The sequence below is a fragment of the Panthera tigris genome, chromosome F2 (genome assembly GCF_018350195.1).
Source record: "Panthera tigris isolate Pti1 chromosome F2, P.tigris_Pti1_mat1.1, whole genome shotgun sequence".
Classification (NCBI taxonomy): domain Eukaryota; kingdom Metazoa; phylum Chordata; class Mammalia; order Carnivora; family Felidae; genus Panthera; species Panthera tigris.
Window position 1 is genome coordinate 34198427 of NC_056676.1, and position 22164 is coordinate 34220590.

A 22164-nucleotide genomic window follows, 5' to 3' on the forward strand; every position below is an offset into this window, starting at 1 on the left:
ATCTTTGTGTTCTCTCTAATGAATTAACATGTAAAGAACCAGTTCCCCAGCTTTAAGCCTTCTCAGACGGAGGGATCATACTGCATTTAAGCATATGGCCTGCAGACAGACGGTTACCGAGACAGTCCCTTGCTTTCCCCGCTGTGCAAGGCTGAGTCAGAGTTCTCAAGTCTCCCTTGGCGAATGGTTTGCTGGGAGGAGAACCTGTTGAATGACTGTAGCCTTTCCCTTACTGTGTCAGCTAGACACTATCTGGAATTATTTGTTACACACGAACAGGAAATAGTGTTGAACTGTGGCTGTCTTACTGACAAATAAAGAACTTCCTATTTTGAAAAGCATCCTTTCTAGCCACAGATGTGCTAGAACTGATTTCCTCATGGAAAAACGTGTTACATACATAAACACACAAACATGTGTATGTTACATATGTGTGGTATATTTGGAAAAAGAGATGGAATTTTAGAAGTAGTTGGTGTTTCTAAGCTTTTACCTCACATGCAGATTAACTATTTTTAAATATTGTTTTTATTTTCAGTTTAATGACAGAGTGGCGTTTTTCTCGAGGAGTGCAAGAACAGACCAAAGCTTTCCTTGATGGTTTTAATGAAGTTGTTCCTCTTCAGTGGCTACAGTACTTTGATGAAAAAGAATTGGAGGTTAGGCTTTTTTATTATGCTGTTTAGAAGATGTTAATGGGAGGAGGGACTGTTTTTGCGCTTCTACAGGATGTCCACACATTTTTAAATGATGTGGCACAATCTTGAGTTCTCTTATCCATCTCAGTGTTCAGGATATATTAAAATCCCAGCATGGGGTGATGGTCTTAAGTTCTCTAAACCGTGATGATGTCACGGGCACAAAGTCATTAATCAGTGCCCCCTATCCTGAAGAATGAGTTCAACCTTATTAATAACTTGGGGAACTTAATAAAATCCTGGGTTAGTAGTGAGTTGCCCCAAAGATCAGTTTTTTAAGTCATGAGTTCTTAGTGGTCTTAACTGTATTCAGACTTATTAGAAGTATATCAGAACTTCTTTTTTTGGAGGGATGTGGGAAAGTACACATGACAGAATTTACCATTTTGAATATTTTTAATTGTACAGTTCAGTAATGTTAAGTATATTCCCATTATTGTGCAACCAATCTCAAGCACTTTTTCATTTTGCAAAACTGAAATTCTATACAGGTCCCCATTTCTCCTTCTTGGCCCCGCCATTCTACTTTCTATGAGTTTAACTACTCTTGGTGTCTCCTGTAAGTGAAATAATGCAGTATTTGTCTTACTATGACTGGCTTATTTACTTAACATAATGTTCCTCATAGTTGATTCATACTGTAGCATGTGTAAGAATTCCTTCCCTTTTTAAGGCTGAATAGCATTCCATTGTATGTATATATCTATACATTTTGTTTATTCATCAGTCAATGGGTATTTGGGTGGCTACTACCTTTTGGTTTACTGTAAATCAAACTGCCATGAACATGGATCTATAGATATCTCTTAGAGAGTCTGTTTTCAGTTCTTTTAGATGTATACTCAGGAGTGGTGTTGGTGAATCATATAGTAAATCTGTGTTTAATTATTTGAGGAACTACCACACTTCTGTAGTGGCTGTACCATTTTACATTCCCACCAAAAGTGTGCACAGGTTCCAGTTTCTTCACATCTTTGCCCACACTTGTTATTTTCTGTTTTATTATAGTAATGGGTATAAGGTGATATCCCATTGTGGTTGCGATTTATATTTCTCTAATGATTAGTTATGGTGAATTCTTGAAGTCTTCTTTCCCCATATAGACCAGAACACAAGGCAGGGCTGTAGGGAAAGTCCTTGGTATTTCTTCTCTGCCTGCTTTGGGTATAGTGTTTTAACTGTAGCCATCTTTGGTTCTCTGTTAAGACACCATAATCAAATGTGCATATAAAAAGTTAGCATGATGATTTATATATACAGTAATATTCCCCTATAGAAATTCGCCTTCTGGTAACTGACAAGTATATGAAAATAAGGACTCTGAGCCTGGATGACATGCAGACTCTATAAATCTGGCTAACATCTCTTTCTTAACAGCTTGACTACACAGATTAGCAGAAACACATCAGAAGAATAGAATGGAAGATAGCAGTATTTAATCTTTTTTTTAAATCACACACTTCATTAAGAATCTGAAGAAAATTAAATAATTTTGTGTCTTCAAAATGTGTACACCTAAAGTATTCCATACCATTAAGAGCTCCTATTTTAACACTTTTCCAAAGAAGACATCCAGATGGCTAACAGACACGTGAAAAGATGCTCAACATTACTCATCATCAGGAAAATACAAATCAAAACCACAATGAGATACCACCTCACACCTGTCAGAATGACTAAAATTAACAACCCAGGCAACAACAGATGTTTGTGAGGATGCAGAGAAAGAGGAAGGAACTCTTTTGTACTGCTGGTGTGAATGCAAACTGGTGCAGCCACTCTGGAAAACAGGATGGAGGTTCCTCAAAAAATTAAAAATAGAGCTACCCCACGACTCAGCAATTGCACTACTAGGTATTTATCCAAAGGATACAGGAGTGCTGATTCAAAAGGGCATATACACCCCAGTGTTCATAGCAGCACTGCTGACAATAGCCAAAGTATGGAAAAAGCCCAAATGTCCATCAACTGATGAATGGATAAATAAGATTTGGTATATCTATACAATGGAATATTACTTGGCGATGAAAAAGAATGAAATCTTGCCATTTGCAACAACATGGATGGAACTAGAGTGTATTATGCTAAGCAAAATAAGTCAGAGAAAGACAAATATCATATGATTTCTTCACTCATATGGAATTTAAGAAGCAAAACAGATGAACATAGGAGAAGGGAAGCAAAAATAAGATAAAAACAGAAAGGGAAACAAACCATAAGAGACTCTTAAACATAGAGAACAAATTGAGGATTGCTGGTGGGGTGTTGGGTCAGGGGGATGGGCTAAATGGGCGATGGGCATTAAGGATGGCATTTGTTGGGATGAGCACTGGGTGTTATATGTAAGTGATGAATCACTAAATTCTGTTCCTGAAATCATTATTATATTATATGTTAACTAACTTGGATTTAAATTTTTTAAAAACTAATAAAAAAGCTCCTACTTTGGAGGCACACCTAGTGAAAGAGGGATATTACAGCCAGAGTCCAACATTAGAGCGGAGATGAAACTAAGACAGTAGATCTGAAAGGGTATGAAGAGACGCATACTTTCATATAGCCCTTGGTAGATACAATTGTCTCATGCATAGCCCTGTGAAATAGTTTGACCATGTGATAGTTTCCTTTTACATATAAGGGGACTAAAGCTCTTATTGTTACTGATTTGCCTTTAGTTCATGGTACAGAACTGTGAGAAAATATAGATCTTTTTTGTTGTTATTTTTGCTTTATCTTGATTTTTATTCTTTTACATCCATTCATCATCTCTCTTAACCATGAATAATACCACAATAATGGGCATGTATACCATTATTGAAAATAATGATTATTGATAATCATGCCCCTTTACAAGTTAAAATGTTTCAACTATGAAGATGTAACAATCATTCTTTATAAAAACTCTCATCACACTAGGAATAGAAGGCCACTTTCTCAGTTTGTTAAAAGAGGATCAACGAATAAGATAAACCCTGACATCATTGTGAATGGTGGTATCTTAAATATTTCATATTGAGATTAGGAACAGGGGCAAAACTCTCATCCTTTATATTACCCACTGTACCAGATATTCCCCACTGGCCCAGCCAGCGCAGTAAGGCAAAAGTAGAAACAAAAAGCATAAAGACTGGAAATAAGTAAAATGGCCTTTATCCATGGATAATAACATATGATAGTCAACTTAGAAACTCCTAAAGAACCTACCAAAGAAAAAACACTAGAAATAACAGCAAATTTAACAAGACTGTAGGATAGAAGGCCAGTAATTAAAAAATCAAGTATATATTTTCTATGTACTGGCAACAAATGCTTAGAAATTGAAATTTTAAAGTTTTATTTACTAACGCATCAAAAAAATAAATGTAACCAAAGGCATGGAAGACCTCATTGCTCAGAAAAATTAAAGATGACTTGGGGCGCCTACATGGTTTCAGTCAGTTAAGTGTCCAACTCCTGATTTCAGCTCAGGTCATGATCTCATGGTTCGTGAGATCAAGCCCTGTATGGGGGTCTGTGCTGATAGTGCAGAGTCTGCTTGGGAGTCTCTCTCCCTCCCTCTCTTTCAACATAAATAAACCTTTAAAAAATTATTTTTCTTTAAAAAATTTTTTTTAAGTTTGTTTTGAGAAAGACAGCACGAGTGGGGGAAGGGCAGCTAGAGAGGGAGAGAGAGAATCCCAAGCAGGCTCTGTGCTGCCAGCACTGAGCCCGATGTGGGGCTTGAACCCACAGAGCTGTGATATCATGACCTGAGCTGAAACCAAGAATCTGATCCTTAACCGACTGAGCCAGCCAGGCGCCCCAACCTTTAAAAATTTTTTAATGTTTATTTTTGAGAGAGAGAGAGAGACAGTGTGCGACTGGGAAGAGGGGCATAGAGAGAGGGAGACACAGAATCCATAGCAGGCTCCAGGCTCTGAGCTGTCAGTCCAGAGCCTGATGTGGGGTTCAAACTCAAACTGCAAGATTACGACCTGAGCCAAAGTCAGATGCTTAACCGACTGAGCCACCCAGGTGCCCCAATAAACATTTTTTTTTAAAGAAAAAGATGACTTAAATAGATGGGAAGATACATCATATTATGTATTGGAAGACTCTATTATAAATGTCAGTTCTCTCTAAATTGATCTGTATATTCAACACAATCCCAATCAATATCTGGAATAATTTTTTGTAGAAATTGACAAGCTGATTTTAAAAATACAAAGAAATGCAAAGGCTCTAGATAAGCTAAAACAGTTTTGAAAAAGAACAGACTTGGAGGATGTTCACTGCCTGATTTCAAAAATTATTATTAAGCCATAGTCATTATAGCAGTGTGGTGCTTTTGAAAGGATACACAAATAGATCAGTGGAACACTAGAGAGTTCAGAAATAGATCCACACATATATTGTGAATTGATTTTTAACAGAAGTCTACTATTTTTCAGTGAGGAAAGAAAAAGTCTTTTTTTTTTTTTAAACTTTTTTTAATGTTTATTTCTGAGACAGAGACAGAGCATGAGTGGGGGAGGGGCAGAGAGAGAGGGAGACACAGAATCAGAAGCAGGCTCCAGGCTCCGAGCTATCAGCACAGAGCCCGACGCGGGGCTCAAACTCACAAACCGTGAGATCATGACCTGAGCCGAAGTCAGTCGCTCAACCGACTGAGCCACCCAGGTGCCCCCAAGAAAAAGTCTTTTAAAATGATGCTGGATCAACTAGATGTCCATATAGAAGAAAATTAACATTGACTCTACTTTAGTCTATGAAAAAAGATGAAATCATAAATGTAAATATGAAAGCTATAAGAAAACATAGAGTAATCTTAGTATGGGCAGAAGTTTCTTAAGAATACAAAACAATAAACCACACATACACAAAAAGGATAAAGACTTCATCAAAAGTAAAACTTCTGCTCTTCAAAAGATACTGTTAAGCAAATGAAAAGGCAGTCTACACACTGGGAGTGTGTGTATGTATGTGTATGTGTGTACACACACACACACGTATTTTAACTCTTAAAACTCCGTAAAAAACAATTTTCTAGAATGGGCAAAGACCCACTTCACAAAAGAACCTATGATGGCAAGTAAACACATGAACTATAACTCATTGTTGGGGAAATGCAAATTAAAACTAAATGAAATTAAAACTGCAAATTGAAACTGTAAATGAAAACACTTTGGGATAGTGTTGGTAGTTTCTTACAATGTTAAACATATATATCAGCTGCTTATGCTCTGGCAGTTCCACTGTTAGGTATTTATTCAAGTGCAATAAAATACATATTTATACAAAGATTTTTACATAAATGTTCATCACAACTTTATTCATCAAAGCCAAAATTTTGAAGTAACCTAAATGACCATTAAGAAATGAAAGAATAAGTAAATTGTTGTATAATGAACGCGAATCTCATAGACATGGTGTTGACGGGTGGAGGCAGGGGGTGGAGACAACAGAAGAGTGTTAATTGTGTAGTGTGTGTGTGTGTGTGTGTGTGTGTGTGTGTATGTGTGTGTGTGCGCGCACGCGCGCATGCACATGTGTGATATTCTCAAAAACTTAACCTGTGATGAAATCATTGATTACGTAGAGCCAAAGACAAAGGTGGTGTTTTTCTCTGCAAAAAGAGGCATAATGGGAATATTGTACATCTTGATTGTGGTGGCAGTTACATAGGTGTATATATCTGTCAAATCTCATCTAACTATACTTAAAATACATGCATTTTATTGCCTATACATTATAGCTCAAAGTTAACTTAGGAGAAATGAAGTATTGGACTACCTCATTATGCCAAAAATAGCTTTCATCCCCTATGTAATTCAGTGGGCTTATTTGAAAATTTCACATAGAATATTTTATTCCCAAAGCCTGGAAAAATTAATAACAGGAAGTAGTATATTTTTAACTTTAAATGGAAGATAGCATAGATTAAGAAGAAAAAAAAAAAAGAAACAGAAATTTACATTTGAAACTTAACAGTTTGGACACCTAATTTGGGATACATTTTTAGTAAGAGATTCTTCTAGCATAGCTAATGTTTTTCTTGAAGAATAAAAACTCTAAGTGTTTTCAGTGTGAGTTCAATAAACATGGAAAAGATAAAGTACCAAAGAATTCTTGTTCTAAATTGCTACAAATTTCCTTGGATTTGCTGTGATCATTAGTTGTCATGCATGCAGCTGTTCACATAATTAGGCCATGTGCACAAGTGTTTGTTAGCAGATTTCAGTCCTATAGTTATTCGCTTCACTAAATCTGTACTGTGACCTGCTACTGTGTTCATTTCCCAGGTTATGTTGTGTGGCATGCAGGAGGTTGACTTGGCGGATTGGCAGAGAAATACTGTGTATCGTCATTATACAAGAAACAGCAAGCAGATCATTTGGTTTTGGCAGGTATTTGCTTTTATCTTTTTGAAACAAAGTGTTCAAAGAAAATGTTTTACCATGAAACAATAGTTTAAAAAAAGTTCATTTTTAAAATTGAACCTGCCATTTGAATTCCAAATCAGAAGTGAAGAGTTTCTGTTGTTTTTTTTTGTCTTCCTAAATGGGAGAATGAATGACAGGATCTTCTTTAAGTAATAGTTTAATGGTAATACTTGTAGGTGTAGCATTTTTCCCCCAGTAGTATCATAGCATTCTAAAAATTCTACTTAGTTCTGGAAGTAAATGAGGAAGTATGGGTTTGTTTTTTGTTTTTTTTTTTTAATGAGAAAGTCAGTGCAGATACATAATTCCTGTGAAGGTGATAATATGCTAGGGAATGAGAATGATCTGGAGGATAATGTCCAAGAATGACTTCCTTTTCTCTTTACCTCCCTTGGGTCCCTTTCTTTGTTTTGTTGGTGTTTTAGCTTAAACTACAGTAGGGTGGTCTCATCCAAGTGCTGCAATACTAATATTGAAGCACAGTTTATTTTATTAGATTTTGCATTTTGTGTGTTTGAGAATTTAAAATCTTTAGGCCAGGGATTTTCTTCACATAAATCTAATTGAGACTCATTTGAGCAGTTTAGCGACGGAACTTCTCATATACCTATGCTTAACTTTCACTTTCAAGTGAAAACTAAGCCTGGGACTTAGATTTACTAGAAGTGGAATCTTTTTGTAAGGATATGTGTCATTTATTTATTAATTAATACTTTAAAGAAGTGTAGACACTTGTAGAAATTTATATTACGTACTTCAGCATATGCAAAATGGCACATACTATTTATTGCACCATTATTGGTATACTAACAAGAGACCTGAAACACCTAAATGTCTGTTGGGAGGGGACTAAGTAAATAAATTATGATATATCTGCTCTGTAATTCTGTACCTTGTAATCATTCTTTTACTTTTTTTTTTTTTTTTAATTTGCTTATTTTTGAGAGAGAGAGAGAGAGCAAGCACAGGGGAGGGTTAGGGAAAGAGGGAGACACAGAATCCGTAGCAGGCTCCAGGCTCTAAGCTGTCAGCACAGATCCCGATGTGGGGCTTGAACCCACAGACTGAGATCATGACCTGAGCCGAAGTCGGATGCCCAACTGACTGAGCCACCCAGGCACCCTAGCATTCTTTCACTTCTTTTAATGCAAATTAATAAAAATATTGGAAAATATGTTTCAGTAGTTTTGAAGGGGAAAGGAACCTGTGTATAATGTGCTATTTGGTTAAAAGGAAAATTTACATTCTGTATATTCAAAGTGTATGTTGGTACAGCTGACCCTTGAACAATAAAGGGTTTGAGTTGTGCTAGTCTGCTTCTGTGCAAATTTTTTATAGCACAGTACTGTAAATGTTTCTGTAGCTTCTTTTATTGCAAAAATATATGATATATATACAAAAATATGTGTTAATTGGTTATCAGTAAGGCTTCTGGTCAACAATAAGCTATTAAGTTTTGAGGAATCAAAATTTGAATGTGGATTTTCCCAAAATTTCAACTACATGGGGTATCTGCACCTCTAACTGCTGCATTGTTCAGTGGTCAACTGTATATGAATATAGCGTCTTTGAAAAAAGGTAGAGAAAACTGGCAGCAAGGTGTGAAAGCTGTTCTTGATGCTGTACCTTTTACTACCTTTCAGTTCTGTACTGGGTGCTGTGTATATCTATTACCATTTATAAAAACTAAACAAGGGCCACCTGGCTCGCTCAGTCATAGAGCATGTGATTCTTGATCCTCAGGGTCAGGAGTTCAAGCCCCACGCTGGGCACAGAGCTTAGAAGAAATAAATAAATGAATAAAAAATCAAAAGGGAATAAACCCATTTTCAAGCCTAAAATATCTGAATTGCATCACATACAGAATGTATGCAGGTGTCTGCAGTCTTCCTTTTTAGGGTCTTTACTAGCTTCCTTACTAGTCAGGGACTAGTAAGAACATGAAGTTCCCTGACTTTCCCTTTGGACATTTGTATCTGTATACCTGAGAAGCTTCAGCTTGAGGTCCTATAAATCCAAATGAGTAGTTGTGTTTTGCGAATTGAGTTTGTTTTAGGGAAAGGGTTGGTTTATGCCAGACCTGGTAATGAGCTGTTTCTTGTGTCTTGATGAAATGTGTACCTCAACACAGTTTTATGCAGAAGTGTTTTTGGTCATTATTAGCACTTTTTGTCTCATCCTTAGGTAATGTATATTCTTGTTTACTTTTTATAAATTTTATTTTTAGGATACATTTCTACTCTTAGACTGCTCCAAAAGTTGACTTGCCTTCTATTACAAGACACATCAATTCAAATCAGTATTCCACCACATTACACATTTATGTCTGTCTTTGAAAAGATAGTAAATGAACTAAATATTTTTAACAAAATGCATCCTTGTAGTTTTCAACTTTGAAGAATCCAAAGAGTTGTGTAAATCATATCTAGTGGGAGAAAACAGATCAAACTATTGAGAATGGCAACTGTTATAAGGGCTAAACACACAAAAAGCATATAGCACAGAGGTAGGCAGGAGCCCTAACTAGGTGCTAGCTGTGATATTGTAGCCAAACAAACAGCATCTGTCCTGGTTACCTTTTAGTGGTTTGACGTTTATAAGCCTCCCGTTTCCTGTCTGTGTGATGGATGTAATAATACTGATGGACAACCAGTGTTGTAATTGTGACGATTAACTGAAGTAAGATCGCTGGTATTTTTAACATGTGCCTAACCTTAATAATTCTTGAAGAAATTTAAGAACAATTTAAGTGTCTACTATTTTAATTACTGAAGATAATTTAGTATTTTATATTAAAGTAAATTTGATTTTGTTACACAGTTTGTGAAAGAGACAGACAATGAAGTAAGGATGCGACTATTACAGTTTGTCACTGGAACCTGCCGTTTGCCTCTAGGAGGATTTGCCGAGCTTATGGGTAAATGCAGTTTTTCTGCAGTTTCTCTGTAGATAACTTTGTGATGATAATGGCCTTTAGACATACAGTAGACTTGAATCTAAGGATTATTCTTCTGGGCTTTCTGTAGGGTATCTGCCAGAAGACTACTTAATGGTTACTATCAAGTACATTTGTAAGCCAATGAAAGTCTGCTTACATATTCTGGTTGGCCATTGCTTTGCTCTTTAGGGTGATTGTGAAGGAGCAAAATTCTTTAGAGCTATGTCTCTTTCCACTAATTTAATTCCTGTTGCTGAATTTCTGCAGCAATAAGAAGCTTCTCTAGGCAGAAGCGATTTACATTGTATTCTGTCATTCATGATAATGTGACATGTTCAGTCATTTAACTAGTTGTCAAAACCAAAAAGTTTAAAGGACCAGATAAATTTTGTCTTGTTTTCTTGATTTAGGAAGTAATGGGCCTCAAAAATTTTGTATTGAAAAAGTTGGCAAAGACACCTGGTTACCAAGAAGCCACACGTGGTAAGTTCAAGAATCCTAAATTGAAAGGTGAAAGTCAGAGAATGTTTTGGTTTTTTTTAAATACATAAGACCCAGTATTAGTGCTTATTCATTAACGTAGCCAGAATTTCAATTTTTAGAACATACTGATTAATACGGCATTCTGTAACTAAACCCTTTGAAATGATTTCTGTTTGGTTAATATACTGAGAAATATATCTAGTGATTCACCAGTTAGAGTAACCACTATGTATAATATACAGTTGAAGTGCTTCCTGCCTTTTATGAAGTTTGCACTCCCCTGGGGGAGGGAGCACAAATGACAAACAAGTAAGCTATTTGAATTCTAGGAAAGTCCTTCAAAGGAAATAAAGAGGGTGCTGTAGATAAGAACCAGAGGGAACCTCTTCTAGGTTGTGTGGTCAGGGAGATTCTCAGCATAATGTTTGAGTTGGATAAATAGCATGCTGCGGGAAGAAACGGAAAAAGGACATTCTTTGTACAGGGACATTTCCAAAGACCTTGTAGTAAGAAATAATTTTTCAAGGAAATGAATGATGACTGGTGTCATTGGAACTTAGTGAATGAGGGGAGACAGGGATAAAAAGAATTTGGAAATTTAGGCAGGGCTAAATTATGTAGAACCTTGTAGGCTGTTACAAGTCACTTGGATTTCAATCTAAGGGTAGTGAGAAACCTTTGAAGAGTTTTAAATAGCAGCTAATGAGATTCAGGAAAAATCACTCTGGCAACAGAGGAGGAACTGGATTCAAGACCAAACGCAGGGAGATTAGTTAACAGAACTGTTTTAGTCATCCAGGGAAAAGAGGAGGATAACTTAGGAGGTACATGGTTCTTTTAGGAGGTGAGAACTATTTTCCTACTGAGCAGTTATTTGCCTTTTTATTGTTTTGATACTTGCATTTATGGTGCAGAAGCAACGGTAGATAAAACTAGTGCCTCAGCACAAATCAGGGCCGTGGCACCAAAATGCTGTCTCCATTGTTCAACATCACATACCTGCAGTTTAAAGCAGAAAGCAAAAAGCAAAAAAAAAAAAAAAATCTCTTTCAAGATTGTTCTTTATGAAGCAGTAAAATATACATATGTGTGTGTGTGTATATATATAGATATATATATACACACACACACATATATACTAAATCTTGATGCTTGAGTATGTATCTCTTTAATATTCTGTATGACAAAACGAGAAGCCTGCATAAAGCACTTCTTATTCACACCAGAGAATTGTGGTTGTCTTGAGGGGAGGCTCTTTGGCAGTTGAGTTGAAAGCTGAATCAGCTTGCTCTTTTTGATGGAACACCGTTTTTGAGAGAGTGACTGACAAACTGTTTATTCAGACGTGTATTTGGCAGACATTTTCTTGAAAAGTAATGAAGGAAGCTTATCACTTCAAGGGAAACAACTGACAGCATTTGTTGGCAGTGATAAAAGTTGAGGTTTCAGGCAAAAATTAGAATTTGGGAAAACTTGTTTATACCATCATGAGCTTGAAAGCCTTCCCAAGACTTTCTGATGAGATTGGTGGTATTATTAAAAATGAGATTTTTTTCTATCATGTAATTTAATGTGTCAACATTTAGAAATACTTTATAACTTGGTGAATCACTGTTTCCAAATGACCAATGCATGATGTTATAAAATCATGCATGGTTAAAAAGAGTCATTCAGAGTACAAGATAAACCAATGGGTTTTACATAACAGAGTAGAAAAAGTTCTTTGGTATGATTTCAGAACCCATATTACATATAATATTGTCAAATTTATTTAGTACAATAGTCAAGAATAATAGCCACAATGACCTGAAAAAACTAGAGTACATCTCTGTTTTCTAACCACATATCTGTGTGGGGGCAAATTTTCATATACTGTACTTAATATAATGCAACAAAATAAATGCACATATAAATATCAGAAACCAGTTGTCTTCTATTAGGCTAGATATCAAGATTTGCAAAAATATATAACAGGGTCACTTTTTTTACCATTTTTTTTTTGAAAATAGTCATTTTTATCAATAAACATAATTCACATAAACAGAGCTCGTGGGAATTTGCAATATTTTAAAGTGTGAAAAGGATCATAACCGAAAAAATTGACACCAGCCTAGATTAAATTGTTGATTTAAAGGAGAGATTGTTGAGGTAGAGGAGAGAGTTCAGAACCAAAGAAAGATGAAAAGAATTGAGATGCTGAGTAAAGGTTAAGGAATTAGCCTTTGATAAAACAGGAATACTTCCTTTGTTGTAATGGGAGAGGAAGAAATGTTGGATGTAAGCTGTAATTATCACTGTTGGTTTCTGTTTATTCAAAGTATGAAGTGAGGTCACTAAGAATGAAGAAAGTAAAAAAACTCTGAGGAGAATGAGAGTTGTCAGAGCAGACAAGTATCTACTAGAGAAATATGGCTGAGAATGATGTGCGATATTGGATTGCCTACTTGGATCTAGTGACACCAATCTGTCTAGTTGTAGGATTCTCCCCTCCAGGAATTTTCAGCTGTTAGGTCCAAGGAGTGAAAACTAGAAGGCTGAATTCATTCAGTTTGAGTTTTGATTAGTTAAGTTCAAAAGGAGGAAGAGACAGGGATTTGAAAGTATTTGCAAGGTAGTGGATATAAGGATGGTCTGTAGCTTAAGTACAAAATAAGGACAGGAAGAGTCTGTGGACAGCTAGGATGGTGACAAACTAATGGATTAATGGGTTAGCATTTTAATTGAAGGAAGCTGGAAAGACAGAATTGAGTTTTTGAGGGTGCCTGGGTGGCTCGGTTGGTTGAACATCTGACTCGATTTTGGCACAGGTCATGATCTCAATCATGGGATCAAGCCCTGTGTCAGGCTGTGCTGGGCATGGAGTCAGCTTGAGATTCTCTCCCTCTCCCTCTGCCCCCACCCCTTATGCTTGTGCACTCAAAAAAAAAAAAAAAAAAAAAAGTGGATTTTTTTAATTAGAAATTTCCTGCTGGTGATGACAAGGTTCAAGGTATGTTATCCTAAAGTCAGTAAATGAGAGGAACAGGTCACTGAAGAGGAGAACTTGGGAGGTCATGCATGGGTGTTGCGTATCATCAAGTGAATGAGAGGACAACCACGAACCCAGGTGCCAGAACTTTCAGTGAATGAAAGGAATATGACCAAGAGGTCAACAGAGGGTAGCCAAAAGTCAGAAAAAGGTTGCATAGCTAGATTGTATGTGCCTCACAGGAGGGAAGTTTTACTGCTTGGCTGCAGGGAAATGGTTATGTTTCAGACTAGCTGGGTTTTTAGTTAAGGCAAGTTATTAAGACCTTAGAAAACTGCAAATCATAAAACAGAAGTTCAGAGGAATGGAGATCTGAGGTGGAAGAAAGGGAAAAGGTGAGGATTTAATTCAGATCAGTGGAATACAGTTAACGGTATTAGGATGAGAATTTGTATGAACATAGATCCCGAGACACCAGAGTTTAGTAGTGACAAAGGTAAACACTGCTATGATCTATGGCGGAAGTCTTGATAATTCTCGGAATGAGTTCTGCTGTCCTCTCCAATGCTTTGCTTATTGAGGTGGCCACTTTTCAGAGCAGAGGCTGTATACACTGGTATAGAAAACCAACAGTCCATTGCAAAAGTATGGGTAGGGTCTTCCATTTTTATAGGTTAAGTAGAAGTATCAAATTTGACTCAGCTGGAACTAAAACAAAAGCTAAACTAAAACAGTATTCTGATATCTATATAGTAAGTACCCTCTAAGATGAAGAGATTTTGGTGTGTCTCTGTCCTTTGGCTGGTATCTTAAAATAGAACCCTATTTCGGATGTTTTCAAGTAATGTACTTTCTTATGTAGGTAACTCAACATTTATTAAATGAAATGGATAAGTGTTAGTTAAAAGAGTAGGGATGACTGCCCCTCATGGGTGTTAGAACATAATGGAAGAAACTAGTCAGTCATAATACAGAGCAAAGAAAATGCTAAAAGCAAAATAAAAAGAGCTTATGGAGAGGAGAATTATTAAGTCTGTATAAGATGCTCAGGGAGAATTCTTGGAGGAAGTTTTAGCATTTGGACTGCTTCTTAGTGAATTAATATTTTCATATCAGGAAAAAGGTATTCCCGATCGTGAGAGAGCCATAAGAGCATGGTCGTGAAACAGAAAAGCATGTGATATTTTGGGAAAACATTAAATTAATTGATGGGAGCCTATACCAAACAGCTTCCTTCCCCCATACCTTCAATCCATAGTAATTAGAAAACTAAGTGGTTTTTTTTGTTTCTGTAATGGAAGGCTCCATGAATTTGTGTTGTCATTCTTGTGCAGGGGCCATGCTAACCTCTGTATAGTTCCAATTTTAGAATAGCACAACAAAGGTTTTTTAAACTGGCAAGTCTTTTTTATGAAAGGACCTCTGGCCGTGATGTAATAAGGCTAGATGGGTTGTGGAGAAGTCAGGAAAAAAATGGATGCAAGATCAGTAGACAGGAAATTTTGATGGTCCATATAAGAGATGTTGGGGAAGTAGAGACACACAAGAGTGCAGTTGCCAGCACAAACGATCTGGATGGAAGAGATACAGAGATTCAGTAAAGAGAAAGAATTTGGCAAAGGCTATATTTCAAAGATGTAAGAATTAGAAAGTGACTGGTTGTCTTAATATAGGACTGTATTGAAAAATTTTTTATTGACTTCAGCTATCAGTGTGACGGGGGCATGGGGGAGAGAAGGTACATGGTCTGCTTAATTGCTACCGTTAATAGATTTAACTTTTCATACAAAGAGAATAAAATGGTGTTCTCAGGCCATTTTAATTGGCTGCCTTGTTTCAGAAACTCAAAAGGCTCTTGATTATTAAGTTTCCTGACTCTTAAGCAGGAGTGGAGACAAGGGCAGAGGGAGAGCAGTAGGAGGGAACCTAGATAATCTATAGAAATCTTCCATGTGAGAAAATGAAAATACAGAATGGTTTTACCTACATTAGAGCTGTTTCACTAGATAGAGGGGAAACTAAAACCCTAGACCCTCCCTCCACCCAAATCTTAATCCAGCTAAACAGAGCAGCGAATTCTTTTAAGTATGGCAGGAATGGAAGCACTAAAGTATGTATTTGTTTACTGGCTTCCCTCCCCCGCCCCCAAATAGAAGTTCCACAAGGATAGGAACTTAGTTTTTTAACATTCTATCACCAGCTCCTGGACAAATATCTGATATATAATAGATTCTTAATAACTGGTAAGTGAATGAAATAAATGGACTTAAAAACCGAAGAGAAGTTAGAGGGACTTATGACAACTTGTAATGTCAGTTTTTTCTGGGAAATGTTAAAATATTTTTATGAGTAAAAAATCTGTGTTAATATAATAGTAAATTGTTAGAATACCTCTGGCAAAATTTTTAGATCTCCTCTATCCATTTAGTTTGTCAAATGTGCTTTAAACAATATTGTATTAGAAATCTTTTCAGAGTTTGTTTTATTAAAAACACATCTGTTTTTGTTTTTGTTCAGTTTTAATCGCTTGGATCTACCACCATATAAGAGTTATGAACAACTAAAGGAAAAACTTCTTTTTGCAATAGAAGAGACAGAGGGATTTGGACAAGAATGAATGTGGCTTCTCGTCTTGGAGGAGCTCTTGCATTTAAATACCCCAGCCAAGAAAAATTGCACAGATAGTGTATATAAGCTGTTCATTCTGTACAGTGAATTTTCTGAACCTCTCAAAGTATAAATGTTTTCCGTTCTTCCACAGAAATATGCAAAAACAGTTCATCCTTTTCTACTTTATTTATTGTTCCCTTGAAGTGACTGACTAGGAAAAAGATCATCCTTAAATTTTGAAGCAAGCAAAAGACTTTATTAAAAAATAAGTATATATCTATATAAGCATATATGATAATGGCTCTAGTTTTATAGAGCTCTGGGTATATTAAACATGACAGCCATTCATTCAAAAATAATCTGGATTTGCTTTACCTTGTTTCTATTATCCAGAGAAAAAACTACAAATTGCTTCATGATCTTCTCCCTTACTTAACACCTTCTGAGGGTGTTTAGTTGCATGGCTGTTCAGGAAGGTATTAAGGGCTTAGGCCAAATCTTACTTTGAGTATGTTAAAAAAAAATGCTGCTGGCTTTTCTGAAGACAGGCATTTGAACCTGTCAATTTGTTTTAAATAAGTACAATAGTTGAAAATTTTCCCTCTTTGCTATATCACTAATACAAAGTAATGAATGAAACCCTAACTTAAATGTAAGGCACATACTAGATCCAAAGCCATTTAGTTTATTCTAGAGATTGGAAAGAATTCATTAAGCAGCAAAGAGGTTTGTTTACATGTTACTTTGGGATGCTAGGTATTTGTGGAGTTAAAAAGAATCAGGTACTTACGTACTTTTGTTTTTAAATCTGTGATGTTCTTTAAATTTAACTCATAATAAATTGATGCAGTTTGATACTTAGGAACATATAATAAGGTAATGTGAACAATTTTGCTTTTGTGTTCAAAGTTTTGGTTTTATAAAACTGGATGGACTGAAGAGTTGTGTAAGCATTTGAACACTCAAATGAGTCTATTTTCTATTAGTGTTCGAATATCTTCATTCCTCTTAAATTCATGAAAATTTTATCTGAATTATATAAGCATATTAAAAAATCTTTTGGTTCCCCACCCCCCTTTTTACACAGATCATTATTTTTGTCCTAATAACTTTTTAATTTTTCATTATCAAGGGCATTTGCTGAACTACAAAGATGTATAACAAATTAAAATCTGATGTGAATGATATTAATGCTATTTTAGCAAACTGGGCTTCCTTACTAATACAAAAATTTTAATTTCCATTTGTATCATTTCAATATGCAGTGTAAATTTCATTAAGTTTTTTTATAACGACGGAACGGACATCTTACAATGTTATGTGTAACATATTTAACTGCTAAGTACATACGGAAAATACTATACAATTTAATTTCCCTAAACAGTTTTTGTTTTGCCAAAATTTTATTTTTCTACATATTAGATTGTGTTCTGCACTTCAGAGTTCATAGTAAAGATGAAATAAAGGCAGTGATCCACTATGTTGAATAGACTCCTTTCCCAAATCCTAGTCTGACACTGGCTGTTTTGAAGCATAAAGAATTAAAAACAAATGCTAATGTATATGGCATTATGTGACAGAGGGTGACCAATCTTCAAAAGGGCTAAATTACACCATAGAAAGCACCACTGCTGAATGAATTTTGCCATGACAGAGGTTCTCGAACATCATTCAGTGGAGGTATGTGAGAATACAATTAGCAGATTTGACTGAAGACAGGCTTTCAGGGTGCTGAACCTCTGTCCTTTCTTCAGGTAAGAAATTAGATGACGCTACACAGAACCCACAGACCAAACCAGCTTTCTGAAAAAAGCTATTTGGGAGAACTTATTAGGGCCTTCTACCTTTCATACCCAATTGCAGAAATCCAGGCCTACAGGCAGGATTTATTATGTCTTGATTTATATACTCAGTGGCAGTGAGAGAAACCAAAGATGTAGCCATCTCTCACCTTTTCGCCCTGTCTTCCCATCCTGGTCCTGTGCCACACTAGACAGGCTCACTATGCCTGAAATGAAAAAACAGGCAAAAACAATGAGGCTCAGAGACAGATTCATAGTTATTTCATTTCAGCAACACTTAACGGCACCACCAAACTGAGCCCAGTGAACGGATCACAGGAACAATAGTTTCATCAATCAGATTAGCTATCTTCCAAGGAGAGCAGCTACAAGGGTATTTTGGTTTTAGTGCTTCCTAGGCAGTTTAAGCTCAGAGTTATTAATAAACCTTTTGCACCTTGCAGCCTTCAGTTAACCACCCACCTCTTCTCTTCAAAACTAGATAGGGTGGTATGTGTCAAAATACCACTAGGCAATTTTGCTTTTGTTAAAAATGACCCCTGACTGGTAAGTTGCATCTGGACTGGGAAATCTCCAGATACTTGATGCTGCTGTAAGGTCATTTTCTGAAATGTAAGGAGTCCTGACATTGACTTTCTGGCTAGCTGTGGTTCCTATCCTTACAGCTTTCTGAGTAAACTGGTGCCACATGAAGCCTTTTGCAGACTTTGAGTCTGAGGGTTTGGTTTAACCTAAGAAGATCCCCTGGTGAACCTGCAGAAGTAAAAAAATCTTCTCGTTGAAATATGTAGATGAGAGAACAAAGGTCTTATAACACTCCCAGTTTTCTTAATCCATTGATCTTAAAAGCCAAACTTAAGATATTAACTGGGGATTTGGACATCTCAAGGGAAAAGCCCGGACCATATCAGAGCAGCTCACGAAGGTTCCTCTGTACCAAGTGTATTCTCCTCAGTCACAGGATAAAACACACTGTTCACTGCTCTCAGAGGGCAGTGCAATGGACCAGAACAGGGCATTCATTCAAATGGTGTCATGGCCCTTGACAAAGTAATCCACCCCTATTTTTTCTTCCCAACAATGCCCTGGCACATAGTCCAAAATAAATTTTACGGTGAATGTCACATGAAAGCAAAACAATACCCTCCCAAATGATGTAGTACCAAAAACACACATCAAAAAGTGGGATCTCCTAAATTCTAAAATTTCTCTTCCTAATCTCAACCAAGAACTCAGATAATACCATTTAAAAATACTGATTGGGGCGCCTGGGTGGCTCAGTCGGTTAAGTGTCCGACTTTGGCTCAGGTCATGATCTCACAGTTCATGGGTTTGAGCCCCGCGTCGGGCTCTGTGCTGACAGCTCAGAGCCTGGACCTGTCTCAGATTCTGTGTCTCCCTCTCTCTCTGCCCCTCCCCTGTTCACTCTGTCTCAAGAATAAACAAAAAAAAATTTTTCTTAACATTTACTGATAAAAGTAAATCCTTTACATGTTCTCTTTCATCGTCACAACTCCCTAAGGTTGGTGTGTCTTTTTCTTTGTTGTGGTATGCTTATAGGTAAGAAAGTGCATCTGAAAGAAGTCATTTTTACAAAGTCCATAGCTAGTTCACAGTCTGTGATTAAACACTCGGGAAAATTTTGCTAACAAGTTAACAGAGGTTTCAGATTTTTTATAGAGTAGCCACTTTTCAAATCCATATTTATTCTCAATCCTCAAAAGAACGAAATTAGGATACCCACAAGAATAGGTAATTATCACCAACAGCCCATGTCTGTAATATGTTAAGAATACTGCAAACATCTGTCCACATGCGTGTGGGGAAATCAGCATCTCAAACTAGCAATCACGTCTGGAACATACACAAGAACAGTTAAGTGGGGACTGCACAGGAAGAAGAATAAATGGGGTCCTAGGGTTTTTTCCCAAAAGTGGTAGGTCTGTGGGTGAGGAAATGCCAAGAACCACTGTAAAACCTGGTGAATCAAACTCCTGGAAAGTCAAAAAGTAGAGACAAAGTGCACATAAATCAGAATCTTAAGAGCCATACCACATCTTGGAGAAGTGAGCTTATCCCTTATTATTAGAAGGAAGATAATAGCTCTATAAATTAGACCCAGCAACCACACACTCCTGGGTATGGATATAACTTGTACCTAATGTTCATAGGAGCCAAAGATTGTAAACAGCCTAAATACTCTTCAGTGAATGGTTAAACAGGTACACTAAATACAGTGAAATAGAATCAACAGTGCAAAGGAGTCAACCACTGACTAGATTTAGATCTTAAAGGAATTAGGTCAAATGAAAAAACCAATTCTCAAAAGGTCACATACACTATGATTCCATTTTATGACACTCTTGAAGACAAAATTATAAAGGAGAGATTAGTGGTTACCAGGATTAGGGATGGTGGTAGGGAGGGAAGGTGGATGGGTGTGACCATAAAAGGATAGCACTAGAGTTTTTGGTGACTTGGTGGAACAGTTGTATAGCTTGATTGTAGTGTCAGCTAAAAATCTACATGTGACGTAATTACATAGAACACACATGTGAGAGCATTTAGAAGTAAAATCTGAATCAGGTCTGTGGGCTATACCCATTTCCTGGTTTTGATATTGTACTATAGTTCTATGTTACCTCTGGGACTGCTGTACCTTTTCCCGCTCAACTTCCTATGAATCTATGATTTCAAAGCAAAAATTTAATAGCGCTAAAAAATATCAGATGACTCCCCCCTCCCCCCGCCAAAGGCTCTCTCACTGAATTTCACAAAAACTACTTACCAGAAGTTATCCTTGAACGAATCAAAACCCCTCACTTCCCATTTGATTACTTGGTATGGCTGGTAACTACACACACACACACACACACACACACACACACACACACACACACATACAAATCACAGCTTCAGAAAATATTGAAAGTCCCTCTAATGAGAAAATTAAAAATGAGAAATTTTCAGATGAAAATGCTGAAAACAATTCTTTAACACTCTATACTGATATGAGTTAAATATAAACTGTAGAAACAAAAAAATTCAAATTAGAAATTCAAAAAGAACTGGACAAACTACATGAAAACGTGAAATGCCTGCTGACTGGAATCAGAAAAAAAAAAAAAAAAAAAAAAAAAAAACCAAGAAAAAGACAAACATCTCAGAAGGAATGTATCAGAGGAAGAAAACGAGACCTGGAAGAAATAAGGAACATGGGAGGAACAAACTCAAACAGACAAGAAAATGAAAGAAATAAAAAAAAAATCTGAAGTTTAAAAAATTAGGCAAAGAAGATCTAACATATAATTAAAATCACTGGAAAAAAGATGGAAAAGTTGTTCTCAAAGTGTGGTAAGATAAATCTTGAATAAGGGACAATTGAAGATAACTGGACCGTCCTCTTCAAAAAGTCAATGAATGATGTGAGGAAAAAAAAAAAAGATGGGAGAACTGTTCTGGATTTTTAAAAGTGTAAGACATTCTGGGACATTTGAGAAAATCTGAAAATAGCTGGATATTAGATGTTAAAAGAATTACTGTTAACTTTTTGTTGTGACAATGGGTTTTTGTTTAAAGGATGTCCTTATTCTAAGAAAACGCATGCTGAAATATCTAGGGATGAAATATGTTATCTACAACTCCAAAACTTTAGAAATATGTATATATAAATATGTGAATATATATACATATAAGTAAAATATAGCAAAAGATTAGCAACTGGAGATGAAGTTTTCAAGTTCGAACATACACACACATCCTGGTTTTATCGAGGATAACACAGAAACAGCCCCTACTAATAGAGTTTACTTTAACAATACAATTCCCAGATCCTTTGGGGGAAAACCCACCTCTACACATACTTTGGTTTATCTAAGTTACATTCAAGATTATCCTTTTTATAAAACAGTTCTGCAGTGGGGGCATTCCAGCCTCAAGTAGTACCGTCCTATTTAAAACATCTTCATTTCTATTTCACCCTTGAGTTCTGCGTTCCTTTCACATTAGAAAATAGAATTTGGGTTTTGTCTAGTGACAAAAATCAGTCCTCCACTTGAGGGTCTATGTCACATTAAAAGAAGAAACCACTCCCATTTTCCGTCCTCTCCTGACTTGAGTTTTTTCCTTATGCAGGTTGGTTCCAAGATCCATCATTTAACTACTTTATACCAAGAACCCTCAACATCCTAACCTCCTAATTTTCACTGCACCTTCTCTGCAAGATCTCAACTTTGCATCAGTC

At 36.3% G+C, this 22164-nt stretch overlaps 1 protein-coding gene and 1 non-coding gene across 7 annotated transcripts in view; one reads left to right on the forward strand and one right to left on the reverse strand.

Moving 5' to 3' along the window:
- The window catches only part of WWP1 (WW domain containing E3 ubiquitin protein ligase 1), a 133856-nt gene extending 116163 nt beyond the window's left edge, over nt 1–17693 (forward strand). For all 6 annotated transcript variants that reach the window (XM_042972645.1, XM_042972644.1, XM_042972643.1 and 3 more), the window contains 5 exons: nt 539–659; nt 6980–7084; nt 9941–10037; nt 10469–10541; nt 16027–17693. In XM_042972645.1, the coding sequence (XP_042828579.1) occupies nt 539–659; nt 6980–7084; nt 9941–10037; nt 10469–10541; nt 16027–16126 (496 nt within the window). In that variant the 3' untranslated portion in view covers nt 16127–17693. The remainder of the gene's footprint in view (nt 1–538; nt 660–6979; nt 7085–9940; nt 10038–10468; nt 10542–16026) is intronic.
- Nucleotides 14798–14901, reverse strand: LOC122235217. Its single transcript, XR_006213339.1, has one exon. It is a non-coding gene; the product is annotated as a U6 spliceosomal RNA (small nuclear RNA).
- Nucleotides 17694–22164: the final 4471 nt, after the last annotated feature.